The following is a 23,334-nucleotide window of genomic DNA, read 5'->3' on the forward strand; positions in this document are numbered from 1 at the left end:
GTGGTTACTGTGATTTTGCAACAAACTATGCCAGTGCTTTTCAACATTTTTGACTTTAAACAAGTTCATAATGCATTTTGCAATTAAATAAAAAAAAAAACTAGGTTTATTTAGTTAATTTAGTCATTTAAGTCATCCTGAGTCTCCCTAATGGGCCCCAGTCCCCTGGTTGAGAACCAGTGATTTTCCTAATGTTTATACATGAGGAAACCTTTCAAACTTGTTTTAAATGGATAATATAAAAAAGAAAGTGGCTAAAAATAAAAACACACATGATCAGTCCTAATGTATTTGCATACAATTTACAAGAAATCCAAAATGTGTTGTTAGTTTGAGCGCAGACTGGAGCGTTTTGAACTGCCCTCTCCGTCCCACAATGCATCGCGGTACTCGGCCTTTGAAAAACCGGCGCGGCTAATTCAAGATGGCGGAGCTCGAGCAGCTGTTAGACGAGAGTGAGTAATAAAACGAACTCCTCATTAGAGCTTCTTAACTCTCTTCTCGAGCACGTGTACAGTTTTAAGGCACTTAATAACGCATGTTATTTGACATACATTTCAAGTGTTTTTCATTGTTGTGAGTGGTTTAAAACAGACGCAAAGTTATTAGCACTGAGGCTAACGAGCTAACAGTTAGCTTTCAGAAGCTACTACTATAAATAAATATCTCACCTGAGGAGGTTTTCGCCTCCCAATTTCTTTATAAAGCTTAATTTATGACCAGAAGTAATCTTGCGGTTGATAGTAGTAGTGTGGCGGTTATAATACGGTCAGAGTTAAACTTCACAGACATTTATAGGGTCGTAATTCGATGACAGCTGGTGGGTTTTGTTGTTCTTGTCAGTGTCAGTCTGTTTGTGCAGTAAAACACTCTCCTTATAATATATAAACACTTTCCATATGTTAACAGCACTCTTCATATGTTAAAAATACCCTCTCTATATTATGTAATACTGCTGTCTAGATTTCATCTAGTTTATCACAATAAATCTCAGTGGATTTTCCCCCCACTGTTATATATACGTTATGTGCTTTTGTTTTTGTTGCATTAGGATTGCGGAGGATGTAATTCCTCAGATATGCTGCTCGGTTGTTTCCATTGCTGTTACTTTATAATTATTACTGTTAATAGCTGCAACAATTGCCCAAATGCATTGTTTGCACAATGAACTAGAGCAGTGATAAAAGACATATTGTAATAAGTCAGTACTATAAGCAGCTTAAAAATGTTTCAGAGCTTCAAAAAACTTCTATTTGTCAAATACTTTTTAAAATTTATTTATAATGTCTACATCGACTATAACTTTTGTTTCATCCTTGCTCCTTGTTTTTTTTTTCTTCTTCTTCTTTAATTTAAACTCTTTTTGATTTTCATTTTTAAGATTTTAAGTATTGAAGGGATATATAATATCTGATGATTCCTAAAGTGTGGTAGAGAAAAAGGCAACAAAGAAGACTTTTTAACCAGGTTAAGCAATAAAAATAAAAAGGAGCTGCTTATGCTTACAAAAAGATTATTTGTGGTTTCTGAGTGAATCAGTTTAAGTGAAAAAATAATTATTAAATACATATATAATTTAAAGTTGCAATAGTATAATTGCCCAAAGCATAATTGACATTTTACCACTTTTATTATGGAATTAGCCTTCTTATACCTTTAGTACCTTTAGTGTCTTTGTGGAGTAATATGAATATGAACTTGATTTTGATGCTTTTGCCCAGGGTTTTATGCATAAATGTATGATTTGATATTTAAAATGTTACATTTTAGAGAAAAGACGTTTAATCGTAACTTTCTTTTGAAAATGTTATGTTTAGATGTATATCAAAGTTGTCAATTGTTCATCCATTGTTCTTTTATCTTCAGGCTCTTCAGCTAAAGCCCTTGTAAGTTTAAGAGGTAGGTCAGTCTACTGTTTGTGACAACCGCAACTATTGCGCTGTATAATGTCACAAGATATTGAGTTTTTACCTCACAGCCACAGCTTAGTAATTGTTGGCACTGCTGTTTTGCTTTTCTACAGAAGGAAGTTTGTCTAATACTCTAAATGAGAAGAACAATTTACCAAAATCTCAGACCACCAGGGGAAGGAGCAGTTACGTTTCTGTGGAAACGGTAAGTTGGCATTAATGCTTTATATTTGTTGTTGTAATGTTTGCTTAAATTGCAGTTTGCTTACAATTGAAGCAAAAGGTAGCGCCTTATTTAATAAGGGGGGGGACCTTTATACAGTGTGTGGATACTGTAAGTCAATTTAGCACAGCCTTGTTTTCATCTGCCTTTAATTCAACAGGGTGCCTACCTGACTATGGTAAGTTGTAGCACCTTTGCATTTTAATGTTTACTGATCATAAATACCTGCTGTCTGCTTTGTCCTTCAGCCAACAAGAAGCTCAAAGAGAAGTCGACTGTCATGTGAAGATGAGGAGCTACCTCGCGCCTCCAGATCTCCCAGGAGAAGCCAGAGGGTCACCACTGTGCCTCAGGTGAGAACAGTATACAGGAGGTGCTTTTAAGGATACATTAACCTACTGACATAAAGATCAGTGATTTAGCATTTTTAATGACCAGCAAAATTTGAATATTTTCCTTTTTCAGAAACTTGCAAATGTCACAACACCAGACAAAAGGGCTTCACAAAAAATTGGACTGAGACTAAGAAACTTGCTCAAACTTCCCAAAGCACACAAATGGTGCATCTATGAGTGGTTCTATTCAAATATTGACAGGTATGTTCTGGTGTTCGGCAGACCTTCTATTTGCAGGCATTATGTGTAGATTTTGTGCTGTTAATAATCACATTCTTATTTTATTAATTTTGAGTAGTATAAAGAGATAGTAGTGTCTGCCTTCCATAAATATGATACTGCATTTCCGTTATTAACAGATTATTAATATAATAAATAGACCCAGTAAATGGGCCTAAATGGTCTGCTTGACTGATTGCTAACTTGCATTGTGTATATATCAGCATTATATTGGCGTATTGCTAGAACACTAATATTTTATGTTTTTGCCTTTCCAATTGTCTTTTTTTATGTTTTAGGCCTTTATTTGAAGGTGACAATGACTTTTGCCTGTGTCTGAAGGAGTCTTTTCCTAATCTAAAGACTAGAAAGTTGACCAGAGTTGAATGGGGAACAATCAGAAGACTTATGGGCAAACCTCGAAGGTTAATTGACTGCTGACTTTCTACCTTATACAGTAATAAATGCCCATAACATGCAGTGCTGATATCTTTGATTTAGATGCTTGTACTTATGTGTCTCATGTTTTTCAGATGTTCCTCAGCATTCTTTGCTGAAGAACGAATGGCTCTCAAACAGAAGAGGCAGAAGATGCGTCTCCTGCAGCAGAGGAAAATCACAGATATGTCTCTATGCAAAGACCTGCCAGATGAGATACCTTTGCCCTTGGTCATTGGCACTAAAGTTACAGGTGAGGAGCCATTTGATATGACACAATCAGCAATGATGTGTAAGGAGCATTTTGAAATAGACTTTAGGCCTGGGTGATTATTCAGATTTTATAGATTAATTTAAATGTAATGTCTTGCCACGATTAAATTTTTTACAAATGGAGGAATCACGCTTTTTGAATAGAAATATTACCAGACGTTAGAAAAAAAAAAGCTTTGACAATATGCCAGTGAAAACAGTAAAGAGAAAAGAATGATTCAACTGAAATGATGATTCATGGTGATTCATCACCAGAAATACCAGTATAATCGCAGGTGTGGAGGCGTTCCCTCTTTTCCTTGCTTTTCTTCACTTTTTAATGGCTTGTAAAAGTGGTGTGCGCATTTTACTTTCACTTTCAAATAGTGCCAATTCAGTATAAATCGATTGTCCATATTAAGTTTGTTAGAATTGTCCCTTTTTTTCCTCACTTTCTTTTGCTTTTAAATAGCTTAAAAGTGCCGTGCGCATTTTACTTTCACTTTTGAATTAGCGGCAGTTCTGTGTCAATTGCTTGAATGCAACAACACATTACAAAGTCAAACTCATTTTAGCCTATTTATAAAACATAGAACTTTTATTAACAAAACAAATAAAAATAAACCATGCTATAGGGCAGGCTATGCCTAATATAAAATAACAAATAACTTGCATAAAGTTTAAATAGGTATACTAAACTGGAAAAGGCTAATTAAACACGTACAATATATAACGAAATAAATAAGTTACGTTTATTAGCAAAATGAATAGGAAAGCTTGGAGGCACGACAAGCACCTTGATGTCAAATAAAATAAATAAATGACACAAAGTTTAAGTAAAGTAAAAATCAGCAAACAATGAGGAACCAATTAAGTAAACAAATGTAAAAAAAAATCCTTCCAAAATCACCTTAGATAAACAGCAAAAGTCAACAAGCTTTTCAAAATCCAAAATATTGCTAAACATGCGCTTTTTCATATCGTTTCAAAACTAAATCATCCGCCATCGTCTTCTCTCACCACAATCTTCTTGTCAGTCAGCTTGACTCACTCTCCCCACTGGATAAATGAACTCTGATCTGTGATGATACTGTCGTTTGGCATGCTGCATTGAGCAGCCGTGTTAAGTTTTTAATTGTAGTGTCTCTTATTTTACTGAACTTAATTTTTTTTATTAGTATACATTTTTTTTTTATGTGACTAAAAGAGATGCGAGCGCAACAGTCCAGCCCGTCCATGTTTACATAGAAAAATCACTGGCAAAGTTCACTGGAAAATTTATAACTAGTACCAGATATTTCAAGTTTGCATCATGGTGACAGGCTGAAGGCTGCAGTTTTTTAAGTAGAACATTTATAGTTAATAATAGTCTACTGGTGTTATACCTTCATTCATTTTGTATTTGAATTACCTTGACTTTTGAGATTTTTTTTAAGAAGGCATTTTCCTCATTATTTCTGAACATATATAAGACAAGTTTGAATAAGATGTAGTTCATGAATCTTTTCTGTAAATATATTTAACAAGTGATTTGTTTAACATTTGCACTTTGAAAAAAAATATTTCACTAGGAGGTTATTAAAGAAAAAATTTAATCCTGTCGTAGTTAAAAAAAATTAAAATAAATCAAGAATCTGTAAAATGTTCTGAAAAAATGTAAATGTTTTGCCAAATTGCCCAGCTCTATACTTTTTATGTCTTCAGATTGTAAGTTTAGTAAAAATCAACTTGATCCAGGGATATTGAAGTTTTCTAGTTTTTTTTGCTTCTATAATCATATTTTGATCATCGTTCTGGAAATTGAAATACTGAAAAGGTATGCTTTTTTGCTAAATAATAATTTTTTTTTTTATCTTTAAACTGTAGCTCGTCTTAGGGGTGTCCATGATGGCCTGTTTACTGGTCAGATTGATGCAGTAGATACCAGTGCAGCAACGTATCGTGTGACCTTTGACAGAAGTGGGCTCGGCACACACACTGTTCCTGACTACGAAGTGCTCGTAAGAAAATTACTGTCTTAGCACAAAAGGCCATCATAATTTGAGTGGTTCTTTAAAATGGTAAAGTGTTATTTGATTTGAATGGCTAACACTCCCCACTGCTTTCTCTCCAGAGTAATGAGCCTCATGAGACGATGCCCATATCTGCTTTCGCTCAGAAACAGAGGCCACCTCGTTTTCAGAACTTTCTGACCCCACTCCGCGGGTCCTATTCTGGGTCAACTCAGTCCATCTTAATGGTAAAATCAGACTGCCAAATTGAATTTAATTGTTTTAAGTGTTTCGTTTTCCTGAACTGTTTCTGAGTTCTGTTCTGCTAGTGTTGGAGGCAACATAGACAAAACAAAGCTTAACACAAATAATAAACTGCAACTACGTGTGGTTTGTTCCAGCCACAAAGTGTTTCCTTTGGTGAATAATTGGGTGCCTAAAGGATGCAACCATTTCAAAAGCCAATTAGAAACCAAACACTTTTATTTTTGAAAGACCATTTTAAACCTTTTACATAGTGTTGGGCCATTCATATATATATATTAGTGTTTGATTTTAGGATATTGGTTTGTTTGCTTTTATGACATTTTTGATACTGTGGGTCACACTTCATATTTAGTATAAAATATGGGTCCTAAAGCAAAACCAGTTGAGAACCAATGACATGAAAAATCATTAATTTAAATTACACCAAAATGTTTTGGAAAAATGATCTCAACCTCTGTTTGCTCTGTTCCCAGGATAATGACCCTCTGTTTAGTCAGTCCCCCTGGAGAAATAAACTGACAGGAACTGATGGAGAGACATTAGGTGGCTTTCCTGTCAAGTTTCTTGTGCAAGTGGTAAGAATTGTCACTACTAATGTTGTCTATTTACTTGAATTTCCACAGAGTTTCAATATTTCGTTTATTCTCCCGCTAGACACGCCTGTCCAAAATCCTCATGATTAAAAAAGAACACATAAAACATTTGAAGGAGATGAACACAGAAGCTGAGAAGCTGGTAAGTGTCTGACAGAAGATATGGTGGTGTTTCTGTACACGTTAACTTAGTAGTATACCATGTAACTTCTTCCATTATTCCTCTGCAGAAGTCCTATTCCATACCGATCGGATTGGACTTGCAGAAGAGATATGCCACAACAGTACTGGACCTGGAACAGCTTAATAAAGACCTCAACAAAGTCCTTCATGAAGTACAGCAGTTTTGCTATGAGGTACGTATGTTTCTTTTACTCACCTCACCACATGACCAATCATGCTTTCCAGACCTTGGCTTCTGGTTTTCTTCACAAAATCCTGGACATAAAACATACATTTAAGTTCACTTTCACCCATTTTCCTTTCACTTTCACTGATCTTCTCTTTTCAGCTGGCTCCAGATCAGGGCATGCAGCCTGCAGATCAGCCCAGTGAGTTGCGACGACGCTGTGAAGAAGAGTCACAGGAAGTTGTGAGTCAGAGTAATGCATTGTCTGATGGAGAGCAACGTGTCCAGAGCTCCAGCCTCACCCAACTCATCTCTCGTCTCACGGCACTTCTTCTGCAGATCAGGGTACCAGATGGGTTTTTTTTTACGTTATCTGAAGGAAGCATGCCTTATCACTATGATAGTTTTGCACCACAGAATGAAAAAATCAAAAACGTAATTGTGAAATTTTTTTTTCCTCCTGTATTTATATCTCACTTTTTTTTATTCTGACTTTTCATCTCACATTGTTCCCTTCACTTTCCAAGAATTCTGTTTACATTCTGACACTTTTCTTTTGCCACAAAATAGAAAAGGTCATTTTTACCTTTTATCTCACAATTCCGATTGTTCTTGTAATTCTGAGACAAATGTCCAAATTGTGATATCCATTGCCATTACCTTTTCTTTTCTTCTTTTTCTTCCATACTAAGAAGCATGTACATACAGACCATGAACTTGTGAGCCAAGACTTCAGTGATGAAGCATGATGAATACTAATCAATTAACATCTCCTTTGCTCAACTAAGTTTTTCCATTCAGCCCTGTCAAGCTCTTGTAAGAGCCACAATGTCATGAAAATCTACTTCACATTGAATTCTAATCTTATTTCTTTCCTTATTTATTGCAGTGTTTGGCTGAAGGGGGAGATTTGAATTCATTTGAATTCAAATCACTCACAGACTCTCTGAATGACATAAAGAGTTCAATAGATGACTCCAACCTGAGGTAATACTTATTGTTTTCATTTCTGTTGTTTTTGCTCCACTTATCTTAGATTGTCTGGTTTATTACTGAATCTGAAAGTTCTAGTCACACAGTGCCTATACCATCTGTAAAAATCACCCACAATGATCTGTCTTCTGCAGTTGTTTTCAGGATAATGTGGAGATCCATGTAGCACACATACAGAGCGGGCTGAGCCAGCTGGGTAACCTCCATGCTTTCTCTGCCAACAACACCAACACAACGTGACTGAAATTAACTTGCACCCCTCCCAATCTCAAATACAGACAGCAACACACCTCTTCAGCTCATCACTTTAGTCTCTTGTGTTAATTCTGTTTAACGTTATGAAACTTTGTTTTCAGTACAAGTAGTGTTAAAATGTTATGCCCGACACCCAAGTGTCTGAAGATGTTCAACTAGATAGCAAAAAAAAGTGGGAGTGTGAAGCTGTTTTGTAACTGTTCGATATCATTTCAGATGTTGCTCACACTCAATTAGATTAAGTTCCCCCTTAATTTTATTGGTGGTTTCCAACTAGGGTGTATTTCGAATGACACTCCGGTTTGGTGCAGTTTGTTTGACTGAAACCATTTTGTACAATTTTATTCCCTTTGTCTCTTTCTCAAAGTGTATAACTTTGATCGTCCTGAGAGATGAGGTACTGTTCTGTCTGTTTTAAACTGTTCTGTATGTTTTAAATATGTACATTGTAGATAACTGTACAGTTCACTCAAAATATATCAATAAATCAACCATATATAGGGGTAATGTGGACATTTTTTGACTTGCCAGATTTAGGTACTTTTGCAAAGCAACCAGTCTGTTTATACAAGTCCTATAATAGACAGCTGTGTGGAATGAAACAGTTTGTCTTGTCCTTACAAGAAGAAATAAATCACCCAAATGCCCCACTGGTGTATGTTTTAAATGCGGTAGTTTTCTGTGGGGTTGTTTTTTTTTTAACCTGTAAGTGTATGCATGACAGTCATTTGTAAATAAATTGATTTCTATTATCTTAAAGACTCAGAGTCTGTATTTTGAGGTTTTATTTAAAAAGAAAAAAAATTAAGTGGCTTTTTTTTTTTTTACACCCATATTTTGTCAGTCACACATAATAATATCTGAAATATACAATAAATATCTGATTTTAAAACCTTAAAACGTTCTTCAAAGCTTCAGATAAAGTCTGCAAGTGATAAATTGATACACTAAATAAACCCATTAAAGCCAGACATGGCCTCTATTTCCCAATCGGAGTCAGAATCTGAGAACTCGACAGCTTCGCTTGCTCTAATGGGAGAGAAAGTTCCACAACTTCCCGAGTGGACTGGCATGTTTTGTACAGAACAGGTGACATGTTTAGGGGAAGATGAAGAAATCATGAAGTTATTCTGCGATGGGAGAGGTGGAATAACAACCTTCATCTCTGGCCCAATGGTCTTGTTCGGAGGGAAGTTATCATACTCCACCAAAAACTGCTTCATTGTAGACTTAGCATGGCTGGTGCTCATAAACTGTCTGTGTCCCTTTGGATACTGCTGTGTGTAATTGCATGGCACCACAACACTCAGGTGATCGGTCTTGATCTGCTTCTCCTCGGTTCTGCTGAACATGCACGGAATCGTGGTTGGGTTGTACAGGTCACCTTTCATGGTGCAGAGCTTCTCATCAGAGGTGTTGATCAGCTGTTGACTGAAGTTGTCCCTCGTGTCAAACTTTGGCAGTCTCTGTGTCTCCAGGCCAGTGTGGTTCTGATGTGTCGTAAACTGGTTCATAAGGAGACTGTTGGTGGTCAGAACATTTCCACTGGTCTTATTTGGAACAGCCACCTGGCGCCGAGACTTGGCTCTTCGGTTCTGGAACCAGACCTGAATAAATTGACATCGGTTTAGAAAGCGGATGCCATTTATAAATAAAACCACAGTGGCATACATTCAGACAACACCAGCAGTAGGGAAGACCAGGGCTAGAATTATCACACTTTTATGAAAACTGAAAGGTTGAACGGTTATTCCATTTTTCAAAACGCATTTCCTCAATATTTTTCTTGAAAAAAAAAAAATGCCCCTCTGAAAAAATACTCAATTTCCCTGGCCAATAGCGTTTGAAAAAAACTTGCTCAGAGAAATAAATACAGCTAGCCTCGGAGTCATCTTTAATATTAGGCTAATCAGGACTTTTTCTGAGGAACATAATCTCACCTGAATTCTCGATTCTGGCAAACCGGTCAGTGCCTCAAGTTTCTCTCTTAAATAAATATCAGGGTATTTAGTGTCCAAGTAGACTTTCTCCAGGACGTCAATCTGCTGCTGCGTGAAGTTGGTGCGTTTTCTGCGGTGCGTGAACAAGCTCGCGCTGTCCGCTCTGGAGACGCCATGGAGGAACTTCATCCTGTCTTGAGTTGCGTAATCTGATGAGACAATGAGTTAAGAAGAGTGAAGTTAGACATATTGATTACTTAGTTACTCTCAACTGTATTTCAAGAAAGATTCCGGAGTAAACACCCACCTGTTGTGTGCATGTTAGGCCTCCTTTCCAAATCCGTGGTCGGAAACAGCTGGAATTGCTTTAAGTGTCCATCTCCAAGATTTCCGTGCACGACTGCCATTGTGAGATGTTTGTGAGTCGCACTGGTGTTCAGCTTGGAGTGATTTGAGTTACCTTCGAATGGCATTTTATATCCAGTGGGCCAGCCTTCCTTCAAAGGTGATCAAAGTGAACTGATAGGACGCAGGTGTGAATTTATGACATTCGAGGCACATTAGCATCTGTAAAAGGTTCGTGTGTGAGTTTAATGGGATCTCCACCCGAATACACACGACTTGAAAAAACATGTACGTGTATTGTTGGGTTGAGATGTTTTCTTGATCAGCTGCCCGGATCAGTTTGCAGCCATGCACTTCCTGCAGACAGCTCGTTTGAGCACAATATGTAGCAATGCATCAGATGATTGTAGTGGAAATTGTCACTGATGTAAATTGGTTAATATTCATATTATATATAGAGATGAAACATCATGAGCATTTCCAAAAAATATGGTTGTAGTGGGAAAAAAAATTACTACTACTTTGTGATTTCATTTTAATATTAGCAGAATTAAAGTAGTAAAATGTTGATAATTTAATTTATAGTTTATATAAATTCAATATATCAAGAGCATTTCCAACATAATATGTCTATATAAATTATGCCCCTTTACATAATTTGTGTTAAAAAAAGTTACAAAATTATAAAAATAAGTAATTTAAAAATGTAGTAGCCTAAAAGTTTTATAATTGATATCATATTTTATGTACTAAATACATTCCATGATCTGTTCCAACGAAATATGAAAAAAAAATCTATCGTTTTCACACAAAAAAATAAAAAATAATAATAATTATATATATATATATATAAAAATTCATGTTTTAAGATAAAAAAATATTTCAAGGGTATGATGAAAAAAAAGTTAGCAAATTAAATATAAAAGTGATTGTCATATATCATATAAGGGATATAAAAGTCTCCATAGTCAAAGAAACAACTTATAGAGAGATTTTTTTTTAACATTGAATGATTGTTTTGAATAAAATGAAACAAGCATATGTTATAGATAAAAACCTGTAAGGTTCATGTAAAGACTAAAGATGTAACCGGATAGGTTTTCTTGACAGACTATACATTCAGAATCTAAATAGTCTGTTTGTGTTTGTCCCATCTGCAGTTTTCACTCTAGACCTTGTGAAATGACATTTTGCTCCACTGAACACTTGTGTGAGGCTCAAATGACTATAAACTAAACTGAAGAAAACACATTTTGCAGCACTTTTGCAGTAATGATAATGCATGCTCTCCTTTAATCCTCTTTTGTCGTTCTAAAAGCCTCCACTACGAACAATTTTAACTTTGATCAGATCGAAGACCACAATGATTAACTCAGCTATTCACAAAAATCACCATCTGGAAACATCAAACATAAGGCCATGTCTTTTGATGGAGCCAACCGTAGCAGCTAATGATCAGCCGTTAACACATCGGCTGCCATCTACGATAGACAAAGCTTTCTCACCTCCAAAATACAGCAACAGACAGAGGGATTAGGGACATTTAGCTAATGTCACAAAGTTGTTGATATCATTTGTCTAGACATTTGTCTAGAGTTTTTCCTTTTCTGTTTCTTTTTAGAAAATGTAAAAATATCTAAATAGACAAACATTAAAAAGCTGGAAGAATTTTAAGATATTTTTAAAGTTTGTTTTCTGTTTAATAATTTATGTCCTTAAAAACAACACTTTTTTTGTTTTGTTAATTTTTGTTTTATATTTAAATTAATGTAATGCTATATTGCAAACCCAAAAACATTTTTTTTTTTTACTGCATGAGATAAATGTTCTGTCGTTATAAATGTTCTTATGTTATATTTGAATCTTTGAACAATACTTGAGATAAATTCCATGCAAGTGCAGCCATTCTTGACCAGTAATATCCAACTTCATTTTGGAGCATTTCATCAAACCTCTGCGATCTTTGGTTAATATTGTGAATAATTCCATATGCAAAAGTAGATTGTGGACTATGTTGCATTGCATTTATATTAATATACCACAACCACTGCACAACAATATAAAACATGAACATGTAACAGGCCAATTACTGTGCAGACAGCATAAAATGGTAAAAAGAAAGAAAAAAAGGCACCAAAGTATTACTCAAGTCCCACAAAGGATCCAATATCAGGATTTGTCTTCCTGTGATTATGTATATATATTTCCAAACCCTCACATTGAAGAAAAAAAAATGCAGCACTTGTTTACACTCTAAAATGTAGCACAACATGTTTGTCAGGAACATATTTTAGATATGAATATCCCAGCATGTTTCACTACAAATATATAATCAATATTCAGTATGTTGTTTTAAAACCCAAAAAGAAGAAAACCCTTCATCAATGTGAATGCTCAAGCATGCGGCGATTACTGCAGATGTTATCAGAGGTGTGTCTGAAAGGAGGGGGTTTTATTCAGCTCTGACAAATGACTTCCTTTGCTTTTATCCCCTTATAATGTCTCTTCACCCTACAGACAAGCTTTTCTGTTCCAATCTGCATTGCTACTGCATTTAAAACTTAACAAATCAAGAAATATGAGCTGATCCACAAACATTTATCATTTTGTGAGAGAACTGCAATTGTTGAGTGTTTGATATCGGCCAATAAAACATTCACACCAAATATCAATCACTTCTTTTGATCTTGGTCTTTCCTGCATTTTTCTCAAATCAGTGCATGTTTCAAGACTTGTTTGAAAAGTTAAGCAAGATCATTTTATACAATAAACAAAGATATATACAGCACCCAAAAATTAAATGGTACATTATGTGGAAGAGGAAGTAGAAGTGTGACTGTCATAAGTCTGGCACCAAAGGCCACATTTCACCAAGGATAAGTGCCAAAGTGTGAAGATCTCCACCCCCAACACACATAAGGTGCACCATTGAAATTTAAAGCCTCTCCAAAACCCTAGTTTTACCTTATTTTTTAATTATTCCCTTTTGCATTAACTATAACAGGAAAACTCACAAATATAGTGAAACCTCTGGTCTATGTTAATATAAAAAATGTTGCATGAAAAAAAAAAAGTTTAGGTAAAACACTGCAGCAAAACTCACATATTATAGTTTGCTTCCATAGAGGGAAAATGCATGGTTACTGCTTGCTAGTTGAGTTGTAATAATAAAAAATAAATACAATTCAAATTAAATAAATACTACTGCTCTAAAATGTAGGTTTATTTAATATTTAAATTCTAACCTTTGAAAAATTTACTCTTTTACCTTATTTACCACTCAGGGCTGAATATAAGTACCTCAGGTTTTTTTTTAAGAAAATTTTAAAAAGGTACCATCACAGTGACCACTTTTGTACCTTTTTTCTGAGAAGGTTTGATAAGAAGTCTCATGCTGACCAAGGCTGTCTTTATTTAATCATACAATATGGTAAAAAGTAATATTGTGAAATATACTTACAATTTAAAATTATATATGCGGAGAAACTTCAGTGTTGAAATCATTAGAGGTGCTTAATGTCAAAACGGTTGAACTTTCAAAAAAAAAAAAAAAAAAAAAAAAAACAATAAACGGTCACTCATTTTCACAGAATTCCGCATCCTTGCTGAAAAGTATTAATGTCTTAAAAAAAGGAATAAAGTAGGCTACACAGTTTTATGGTTACCCACTTTTTGTTTTAAATGCTTTATCACTCCTTACACAAGTCACTGCTGCTTTTCCAAGCCACCCTTTGATTAACGGCCACTAAAACATTTAAGCTTTTTGAAATATTTTAAGAGCAGGACTGAATTTTATGAAGCAGAGCTGTGCTAATCAGTTCGAGAGCATCTAGAGGACCAAACAGGTACAAACTGCAATTTATGTATTGCACTAACATGACATGTTCCTGTGTTTTGATAAAGTACAATTTTATCCCTACCGCAGCTTTAAATCCAAAATAACCAAATACAGGAACACTACAAATAGGGTCAGAATTTCATACCATCAGTATGGAATTAATTTTGACTGGGATTTAATGGTTTGAGAATTGGATAACTTTGTGAACCATATACACATTTATTTGCAGTTGTGAAAGTTTGCCAGTTTACAGGGTTTAACGTGACCAGATTAAGACATTGAAAAAAAAAAAAAAAAAACTTCAGGTCATTACCAACCACCACAGACCAAGAAGCATGTCCCAGCCAGGTTCATCACTTGTAGTCTGTGTGGTTTACAGCGCATTTCTTTCAGTTGTCCTTGTACATTTCAAACTGGTCTTAATTTCCCATTTTGCCCCTACTGGGGGGGGGGGGGGGGGGGGGGGGGGGTTGTAGCACATTGAATTTACATAAGTCAAACAATTTAATCATAAGTTGATAAATCAACATGCAATAAGCCATATTATAATAACCTCCACATGCCCGAGTCAATGTTACTATAGGAAGGGTTTTATGGCAACTAATGTGCAAAGGGTTGACAAAAAAAAAAAAAAAAAAAAAACCCTCAAAGCGCACTCCATTTGTTGGACCCAAGTGTAAATTCTAAAGCCAAAACCACTGACCTTAAGCAGAGGCTGCATATCTGTACTCTAGCTCAAGAATTAAAGGCAGAGACTAGTAGGCCTACTAAAGATGCTCCCTTGGTTAAACCAATTAGTTTAACACTAGAAATGTCTAGATTACGTCAGGCTAAAAGGTGACAAATTGGACATGCAAAGAAAAGCTTTTTGAACAAGATTTTATTAAGACTGAGAACCAGAAACCAGATCAGTGCTTGAAAGCACTATTTTTCCTGATGACAGCGGTGTTCCCAGGGATTGGACATTAGTCGCTGCTCTTCGTACTTATGTGAACAGAGGGGAGAGGAGAAACCAATTATAATCTGTGCAAGATAATGATTAAACGGTAGGGAACATAAGCGGCAATACCTTTCTTTCCATCTGAAGACAAGGGAGAAGGACATTTTCTCTTGCAGATGCCATCGCTCTCAGAGTCACAGAGCACAGCATCACAGTGTACAAAAATCTGAGGAGAGTAGTAGTCAGTGATGCAGCCCAAACACACAAGTCATGTCTCAGAAAAAAAAAAAAAAAAAAACAATTACCTGATCCTGAAATACAAGATCGTTCAGTACAAAAGTAAACATCTGGATTTCAAAGCGCTTCAAATGAGACGAGTTTGGAACGCTGTTAGGAATGATATCGTGGAAAACGGTCTCGTAATGGTCAGCCTGATTCACACAGCTGTTGAGAGACAAGTTGGACTTCAAATATAGCTCAAGGTAGAACTGGTCAGTAGAAACTTAAGAGGTGAGGCTTAAGGTCAAAGAGCTTAAAAAAAAAAAAAAAAAAAAATTTACCCATCTACAATCAAGTCCCATCTTGGAGTAGAGTTCCGATCTTCTTTCATAGTAGTCCAACAGTTCTCCAAGACTATCTCTATCTGAGGATCAGTGGACTGAAGCAGTGCCACCTCAAAGAACAGAGGACTTCTTAAGTACTGTACAACTGGGTAGTCTTCCTTTACATAGAAGTTACTATAAGAGCCATCTGGGAGGAGAGAAAGTAGAAGTTAGTTCAAGAGAGCATATTTATCTTGAAAGTGAAAGTGACGTGACATTCAGCCAAGTATGGTGACCCATACTCAGAATTTTTGCTCTGCATTTAACCCATCCGAAATGCACACACACACACAGAGTGAGCACACACCCGGAGCAGTGGGCAGCCATTTATGCTGCGGCGCCCGGGGAGCAGTTGGGGGTTCGATGCCTTGCTCAAGGGCACCCAAGTAGTGGTATTGAAGGTGGAGAGAGAACTGTACATGCACTCCCCCCACCCACAATTCCTGCCGGCCCGGGACTCGAACTCACAACCTTTCGATTGGGAGTCCGACTCTCTAACCATTAGGCCGCGACTTCTTGGGTAATCTGATCACAAGTGATTAAAGTAGAACAACTTTAGAATCAAACCACCAGTCAAGTAGCATTGTGGACAGTCTTGTATTACTTCCTGACAATAGCAATCTAGTTATTTTATGAACAATAAGAGGGTTTTGATGTTGTGCAAAGGCTGCGGCTTCAGGGTTTGTAGATTCTCACATTTCTATGGTATACTGAAGAACAGTTTACAATTAAGGCTTTCATTGGCCAGTCAACTTACAGGATTGACCCTTTTTCTTCATAACCTTGGGAATTCACTCTGGCATGCTCAATATTAGCTTCTGGGCAAAATAGTGACTGACAGTGAACCATTGTGTTAATTCTTGGAATTGATAAATGTGGGCTTCTGCTTGTGGGCACTTGCCTTTTGAGGACTGACCACAGGATCTCAATGGGATTGAGATACAGAGAGTTGCCTGGCCACCGATCCAAAATTTCAATGTAGTGATCTTTGAGCCACTTCACTCTCTGGCTTTGAGACACGGTGCTCAATCATTTTTTAATTTTAATTCATTTTGTGACAGCATTAACATACCCCGAGCAAGCCTCAGTACAACTTGCATTTCTCCAAAACCAGTCTCTGTCAAGGGTTCATTTTCTCGTGGCTTTGTGGAGAAAGCAACAGTCTGTGTATCATTTAGGGTATAAAAGCAGGACATGGTCACCCTAAAGAGAAAGAATGGGTGCAGTTTAAAATTTAAAAAAACGACATGCATTAGCAAGACATGCATTAGTCTTACAAAAGACTCCAGCTCACCGATACTCTGGATCAAGAGGAATAATGGGTACTTTTTTATTCTGCTGGTGAACTTGCAGCCCATTACCCAGAGTGATTTCATTTTGATACATCACAACGCCATCATAGAACTGAAAGAGAGACAAGTATAAGATGGTGAGAATTTAGTACGAGTACAACCAAAACAGTCACCTTACCCTTCTAGTGGTTCCACAGCTGTTTGCTTCAAAAGAGAAGTAGGCAAAGCGATCGTTGCTGAACTTGGGTTTACATGAATGATCCGTCAGGGTAAGTTGACGAGGGTCAAGCTGGGGTACGGATTCTACCTTCACTGCAAGGGCTGACATTGTGCCATTGCTAAAGCACTCTGGAAAGACACCAAAACCATTACATCTCTAGGCCGAATGCCAAGGCCTGTTAAAAGCATTAATAAACCTGAAACACCATGCAAGAACATACCAGTCATAGTCATGGGAAAGTTGCAAGCCAGGGAGAAGTCACTTAGTGTCCATTTGTTAATGGGCTCCCAGAGTAACAGATCAAGCCGAGCCCTCAAGGATGAAGGGTACATCAGCTGGAAAGACAGACAATTACAGCAATATCCATTTATAAAAAAAAAAAAAAAAAAAAAAAAAAAACCCCAGCCACCCCCCACAACACACCTCAAACACAATGTCAGTTGAGAGGAAAGGCACAGCCAAGCTCATATGAGTAGCATTCTCCTTTAGATCATACTCTGCTCCCCGGTCTGGTGTCAGGTCACGCACACCCATCATGATATTAAAATTTTTGCCCATATTTCCAAATGTAATTAGGACGTAGAAATTCTCTTCGTCACAAGTTCCACTCACAGTTGGGAGGACTGAAATGGGGGAAAGGAGCAATTAACAAACTACATTAAACCCCTTGGGTATCCTTTTTTAATTTTAAAAAATAAATGAAAAGGGACATCCAGATAACCAGTATCAGCACTTACTAATATCTTGAAGGTTTACATCAACCGATAATGTGTGGGAGAATGGCATGTATTCAGGCAGGATCATAAAACCAAAGGTGACATGAAGAGTGTAAACCGTAACAGTCACGTCAGCTTGCTAAAGAAAAAAAAACCCCTTAGACATGGCAAACCAGTCACTAAAAAAAAAAAAAAAAAAAAAAAAAAAAAAAAACCCCTTAGATACTCACAGTGCTCACAACAACACTGTCAGAGAAGTCAACTTTGAGTCTAAACGCCTTGGAGCCATTTTGAAAGGGTTGTTCCTGTATGTTGATGCCCCTTGCATTGGCCTCTGCAACAGTAAGGACTCCAGTGGAAAAGGTGAGGTTCACCAACTCCGTGTCATAGAGGAAAGGACCCAGGAGTACGTCAAACATCCGTTGGTCTGCATCAGTGACTATAGGTGAAAAGAGAAATTATCCATATGCACGCGTGATCAGAAAACACCTTCCCTTTATCCATATTAGGTTTATTTAAAAAAAAAAAAAAAAGCCCCAACACTCACAGTCAACAAAGTGTGGTGGGCTAGGCATAAAAGGAGTCTTTATGGGGAAGAGGACTTTGTATCTTGTAGCATCCATTCCTCCCTCACTCCACAGTAACTCCAGCATTGGCTCAATGTTGTATGTGATATGGTACTGGTTATTTACAGCATGACTCTACAACAGAGGTTAACCATTAGAGTAAAAGCACAAGTGTTGCCAAATTAAGGGAAAAAAGAAAAACCCCAAACCTTGTAGTAGCCATCTGGTCCACCCATTGGTAACTTCATTATGATTTGATCGTCTACTATGGTCAAAACATAGCCTCTAGCGTTCATTTGCACTGAATCTATCTGCTTTCCATCTATTCCCATGAACATCCCAAGGAGACTGATTTCAAGGGAACGCATTAGTGGATTAATCCGGGGGAAGTTCCAGGTGATCATCTCATCCGTAAAAGAAACACCGCCTGTATGAGAAGCAACAGATCAGGGTTCTTCCATCATGGTCTTTGAGATCCACTTACCCGCAGAGTTAAGCTCCAACACACCCAACTGCGATTTTAAAAGTGAACCCAAAAAGACCTTTAGAAGTCAAATCGGAGACTTAATTTAAAAGGAAATGCTTTTTGGAAAAAGTTGCTCTCTGAGACAAGGAATGAATAACCCTGGAAATACTGGGTCAAATGCTATTGGGAATAGGGGTCACATACCAGTCGGACATGCAGCAACAGTGTCCAACATGGTTACAGACCACTGTTTCTTGAAGTAGGTGGTCACCCTGAAGATCCTCATTGGCACGCCATTCACCTGTTACAGCAGAATCAACATTGGCTCAGGAAAACTAAGAGCAGCACCACATTTCCAATACTTACATTTTCCGAATAGGTCTCAGGCATGTCATAGCCACTTCGTAGCACCAATCTAGACCTGGTTGTTGTTATACCATATCCGGTCCTCAGGGCATCCTCCAACAACATGGCTTTCTGATTAGGCGTAAAAAACACCATCCTCCAGATGTTGTATGTAGAGGTAATGGCCTGGAAGACAGTGAGCAGAGTATGTTTGAGCAAGCAGCATATGCCACAAAACAAATCTAAACCGCTGTACCTCAGGAACAGTACTGGTCCACTGGTAATCCGACTTTGGTGATCGGGGCATAGGCCGTCTACGCAAAGCTGTAATTTCTTCTGGCAATCGGTTAACAGAAACCTAGGAGAAACCATTGTTAATATACCTTAAAGACTACTATTGCTTGATGTGTAGCACAAGTTTACCTCCATAAAATTCTGAGTGCAAAGGACTTCACGGGGGGCCCATTGGTCGTAGCTACAAGTCTTCTCCACCTCAAAGACATCAGGTTCCCCCTTGACACCATGCACCCGGACGCGCATGGCAATATCAAACTCGCTATCATCCTGAATGCAGAAAGAGCTACTGAAGTAAAATATGTAGGATACAACAACTCTTCAGGGGCAAAGAGCTAGTTACCTCGCTTGCTGAAAAACAGTTGAGGAGCGAAGCAAAGACTTTGTAGTTACCCCAAGGATCAGAGTCTATACTAAAACCACATTTGGCAGCCAAGCTTGGTGTTAAAGATTCAATGTGGGAGACATCTGAAGAGGAAGAGAGGTATGGTTGTGACAAATGTAGATTACAATCATCTTTCTTGGCAATATAACCATTTGCAGATGACTTACTACTGAGAGCATCAAATTCTACTTCATTTCCAAGAGTTAGAGACTTATCTACGGTTAGCCTCATATAACTCCCCAGACAATCAGTTGTCAGGCCAGTTTCTGAAAGATGGTTAAACAAAATCAAAAAGTGTTAGGATAGCAAGTGTGACCAACTGTACCCAAACAAGCACACGCACACATAAAACATACGTTGGTTAAAATTATGCGCTGGCACCACATTGAAATTCTGTGTAGACAGGACATTGGAAGTCTTCTGTGCCAAAACCATAACCATCAACAGCCAAAAAGTACTGAAAGAGAGAGGAAAAAAAATTAGAACATAAACTGCAACAAAACATTGGCAACACAGAAACTTAACTTACAAAATCCCAAGAAACCATGTCATCTTTGCTCAAAAACAGGGCTCTCTGGTCTCAGGTGGTTAAGATCTACAGAAACCACCACAATTTAAATCCTAGAGCAAGAGCTCATTTAAAGCGAATGAAGCTCTCTGAAAGGAAATGTACAAATCAGCTAACTCTTGTGCACAGGTGATTCTTCTTATCAACTAAAGACCAGGTGTCACGCGTTAACTATTATGCTGCAATATTCACAGGAATTTCTCACGCATTATTGAGTGAAAGCTAAGCTCTGCTAACGATCATTGTAATAAAAATGTTGTATTTCTACTGTAGGAATGGTATAATGAGTGTTGGTTACTGAAAAAGTTAAATACATTTAGCTGCTGCAGTGTACACGATGAGTAGATTTTCCTTTGAGGTATTTTTATACTTATTATATATAAAAAAAATCTAATCTCTTTGTTTAAATCTGCAAAATAGCACTAAATCTAAAATTTAAATTATGATTTCATGTTTGTTTTTAAAGTTGAATATGTTCGAGACATATTCTTGGCAGGTCTTGTGAAATTCAAGACATTTTTAAAGTTTACAAAGAGCACAAAATAGGCAAAATACAGATTTTAAAGAATTGGTTTATTAAAAACAAACAAACAAACACAATTATTGCGCCTCTTGTGATTGAGAAATCAACAATTAAATCGAAGTATTCTGAAATGTAGACTGTCAGGCATTTTATTTAGAAAGGTCTTCACTTGTATCTTGAGCAATGACCAACAGGATTGGCCCTTTGCTCACAAAGTTTGAAAGACTACTAGCAGGTTAATAATCTTTATCATTCGACCTATAGAAACATTTCAGTTCACAGACAAGGCTTAAGGCTTATATCTTAAAATATAAGCCATTGTTTACATTTATAAAAACTACTTAAACATCCTAATTGAACTATGGCCTAATCCTAGCTTGATCTAAGCCCTGTCAGTGAAACCAGGCCTTAATGTTTGAATGTCATTTCAACTCATGACTGCACAATCATATGCTCTTGGGATTGTCCATGACAATATAACTTCTAGATGAATAAACATTTTAATGAGCTTGAGTATAACATTTAATGATTAGTTCTCTTTAGTAGCCTCTCTTCAACTTTTCTTCATGGTCCAGTAGTGTCTGCTGCAAACTTTCTTCAGCATCTTTAAAATTAGGATTCAGTTCCAGGGCTCTCCGAAAGTCACTCTCAGCTTCTTTGAAAAAGCCTTAAATGGAAAAACACAATGAAATCAAACAGCACACATTAGTGGAATACAACACATGGGCAGAAAGCATGCTCTGAGAAAAACTACAAAACTTTAATAGGAAGTTCACACAAAAAAGAAAAGTCTGTCATTAATTACTTGCCTTCATGTCGTTCCAGACCCATATGACCTCCATGCATCTTCTGAACACAAATTACGATTTTTGATGAACAGACAGCAACATGACTGAAATGTTCCCAGACCCAGATACGTAGTAAGCAGTGGCTTGATTCACGAAAGATTCTTAAGAAAAAATGTCTTCTTAGTTACCGTTTTCTTGTTTTTTTTTTACTTTAGAAAAAAAAGTTAAGAGTATTTTGTTTTCCCAAAAACTAATCTTAAGAATATTTTTATCTTCTTTTGTTCTTACGACAAAACTTAAGAAGAATTGAATTCTTGAAAAGAATATTCTTAAAAATCATTAAAAATAACTTCTTAAATTTAGGACAGCCCCAGACTTTAAGTCTTAAATCCTAAACAATATTAATTCATTAATGAATTTATTGGGTTATTTCAAATTAATTGTTATATTTAAGCATTACAACAACAGTTACATATAATACATATTAGGACTAAGGATGTGCAGAAGTTTTCTGAAGGGACAGCAATGACTTAATGTAAACATGATCTGTCATCTACAGGAAGCACAAGACGACAACAGTGTGTGTTTATCAGTGCGTCATCTATTCATTCAAATAACAGCTGTTTCTTCTTAAGAAAAAAAATTAAGATGTTCTGAAGAATATATTTGAGAACTTAAGAATTTTTCAAGAATTGCACTTAAGAACATTCTTACAAACTTTGTGGAATTTATCTTAAGAAATTTCTTAATTTATTTAAGAAATTTTTCATGAATCTGGTCCCAGATCGGTAAAACAGACTGTGTTTTATGTGTTTCATTGTGCACAGAAAGTATTCTTGTAGCTTTGAGCCACTGATGTTCTCTTAATACATATTTTGATCTGGGAACACTTCAGGGCCAAAAAGCTCTCAGATTTCATCAAAAATATCTCAGTTTGTTTTCTGAAGATGAATGAGGGTGAGTAATTAATGCCAAAACTTTAATATTTTGGGTTAACTAACCCTTTAAGTAGGCTTATTTTTGACAAGCACTGGCGTGATGCACAAAGAAACTAGTTTTAACACTTTATTTACAGCAACGTAAGCCCATGTTTAATGGTTACACTTTATTCCTACCTAATCTGTAACGTATCAATCCCCTGTTATAAAGTGGCACTTCAAACTGGCTGTTGATCTGAATGGCAGAGGTATAGTCATCCATGGCTTCATAAAAATCCACCCGAAGATACTTCACCTGTCCTCGGTTATTATAGGCAATGGCCAAATCATGAGCTCTGCAGTCTCTAGATAAACATAACATATGATTATTAGCGAAAACATGAGAATATGACCTTAATTTATCAACACGGTGGCAAGCAATCGTCTGTGCTTGACAGTTTACATGCAGTCTATGCTAATGTTCACTACTGTCCTCCTGACTAATTTATTCGAATAACTTACAGTCGTTAATACCTGGATTTGGAGCAAGACTCAATGAATTGTGTGTATAATTCCTCTGCTGGTTTATAATTCTTACTGTTGAACTCGTCATGTGCTTTTTGTAGGATCACGAGCTCGCCGTCCTCCATGAGACGCACTACTACTGGCGATAAACAGCTCATGCATATTAATTAGTGCGTACT

General features: G+C 36.7%; 4 protein-coding genes across 4 annotated transcripts; 1 reads left to right on the top strand and 3 right to left on the bottom strand.

Moving 5' to 3' along the window:
* Positions 1–377: 377 nt before the first annotated feature.
* On the top strand, positions 378–8,580 carry LOC113120508 (protein lin-9 homolog). The gene is made up of 15 exons (XM_026290375.1): positions 378–455; positions 1,867–1,899; positions 2,024–2,115; positions 2,382–2,486; positions 2,599–2,729; positions 3,047–3,172; positions 3,281–3,438; positions 5,304–5,437; positions 5,551–5,676; positions 6,169–6,270; positions 6,350–6,430; positions 6,519–6,644; positions 6,800–6,982; positions 7,527–7,624; positions 7,765–8,580. Exons 1-15 carry the CDS (start codon positions 425–427, stop codon positions 7,868–7,870), a joined length of 1,632 nt encoding a protein of 543 aa, XP_026146160.1. The 5' UTR covers positions 378–424; the 3' UTR covers positions 7,871–8,580.
* An 84-nt stretch (positions 8,581–8,664) lies between these two features.
* Positions 8,665–10,289, bottom strand: LOC113120519 (homeobox protein Mix.2-like). The gene is made up of 3 exons (XM_026290388.1): positions 10,133–10,289; positions 9,826–10,034; positions 8,665–9,492 (listed from the first exon to the last, which is right to left on the bottom strand). Exons 1-3 carry the CDS (start codon positions 10,230–10,232, stop codon positions 8,833–8,835), a joined length of 969 nt encoding a protein of 322 aa, XP_026146173.1. The 5' UTR covers positions 10,233–10,289; the 3' UTR covers positions 8,665–8,832.
* A 4,581-nt stretch (positions 10,290–14,870) lies between these two features.
* On the bottom strand, positions 14,871–20,487 carry LOC113120495 (uncharacterized). Its single transcript, XM_026290340.1, has 21 exons — positions 20,364–20,487; positions 20,191–20,291; positions 20,002–20,100; positions 19,793–19,917; positions 19,579–19,719; positions 19,412–19,513; positions 19,177–19,341; positions 19,015–19,111; positions 18,554–18,771; positions 18,326–18,479; positions 18,009–18,217; positions 17,800–17,917; positions 17,486–17,685; positions 17,283–17,397; positions 17,021–17,190; positions 16,845–16,954; positions 16,623–16,753; positions 15,509–15,698; positions 15,254–15,392; positions 15,078–15,174; positions 14,871–14,992 (listed from the first exon to the last, which is right to left on the bottom strand). Exons 1-21 carry the CDS (start codon positions 20,384–20,386, stop codon positions 14,892–14,894), a joined length of 2,805 nt encoding a protein of 934 aa, XP_026146125.1. The 5' UTR covers positions 20,387–20,487; the 3' UTR covers positions 14,871–14,891.
* A 467-nt stretch (positions 20,488–20,954) lies between these two features.
* Positions 20,955–23,325, bottom strand: LOC113120530 (tetratricopeptide repeat protein 32-like). The gene is made up of 3 exons (XM_026290401.1): positions 23,165–23,325; positions 22,829–22,995; positions 20,955–21,592 (listed from the first exon to the last, which is right to left on the bottom strand). The coding sequence occupies exons 1-3, from the start codon at positions 23,311–23,313 to the stop codon at positions 21,465–21,467; spliced, it is 444 nt and encodes a 147-aa protein (XP_026146186.1). The 5' UTR covers positions 23,314–23,325; the 3' UTR covers positions 20,955–21,464.
* Positions 23,326–23,334: the final 9 nt, after the last annotated feature.

The sequence above is a fragment of the Carassius auratus genome, chromosome 20 (genome assembly GCF_003368295.1).
Source record: "Carassius auratus strain Wakin chromosome 20, ASM336829v1, whole genome shotgun sequence".
Classification (NCBI taxonomy): domain Eukaryota; kingdom Metazoa; phylum Chordata; class Actinopteri; order Cypriniformes; family Cyprinidae; genus Carassius; species Carassius auratus.

Coding starts and splice junctions, on each gene's coding strand:
- LOC113120508 (XM_026290375.1), top strand. CDS start 425: ATGGCGGAGCTCGAGCAGCTGTTAGACGAGA. Junction 6,271..6,349: donor TCAAGTTTCTTGTGCAAGTG/GTAAGAATTGTC, acceptor TTCTCCCGCTAG/ACACGCCTGTCCAAAATCCT. Junction 6,645..6,799: donor TACAGCAGTTTTGCTATGAG/GTACGTATGTTT, acceptor TTCTCTTTTCAG/CTGGCTCCAGATCAGGGCAT.
- LOC113120495 (XM_026290340.1), bottom strand. CDS start 20,386: ATGACATGGTTTCTTGGGATTTT. Junction 17,686..17,799: donor TGTAAACCTTCAAGATATTA/GTAAGTGCTGAT, acceptor CCCCCATTTCAG/TCCTCCCAACTGTGAGTGGA. Junction 15,699..16,622: donor TGTACTGAGGCTTGCTCGGG/GTATGTTAATGC, acceptor CTCTCCTCCCAG/ATGGCTCTTATAGTAACTTC.
- LOC113120519 (XM_026290388.1), bottom strand. CDS start 10,232: ATGGCAGTCGTGCACGGAAATCTTGGAGATGGACACTTAAAGCAATTC. Junction 10,035..10,132: donor GCCTAACATGCACACAACAG/GTGGGTGTTTAC, acceptor TTGTCTCATCAG/ATTACGCAACTCAAGACAGG. Junction 9,493..9,825: donor TGCCAGAATCGAGAATTCAG/GTGAGATTATGT, acceptor CAATTTATTCAG/GTCTGGTTCCAGAACCGAAG.
- LOC113120530 (XM_026290401.1), bottom strand. CDS start 23,313: ATGAGCTGTTTATCGCCAGTAGTAGTGCGTCTCATGGAGGACGGCGAG. Junction 22,996..23,164: donor GAGTCTTGCTCCAAATCCAG/GTATTAACGACT, acceptor ATGTTTATCTAG/AGACTGCAGAGCTCATGATT. Junction 21,593..22,828: donor ATTGATACGTTACAGATTAG/GTAGGAATAAAG, acceptor TTTCCATTTAAG/GCTTTTTCAAAGAAGCTGAG.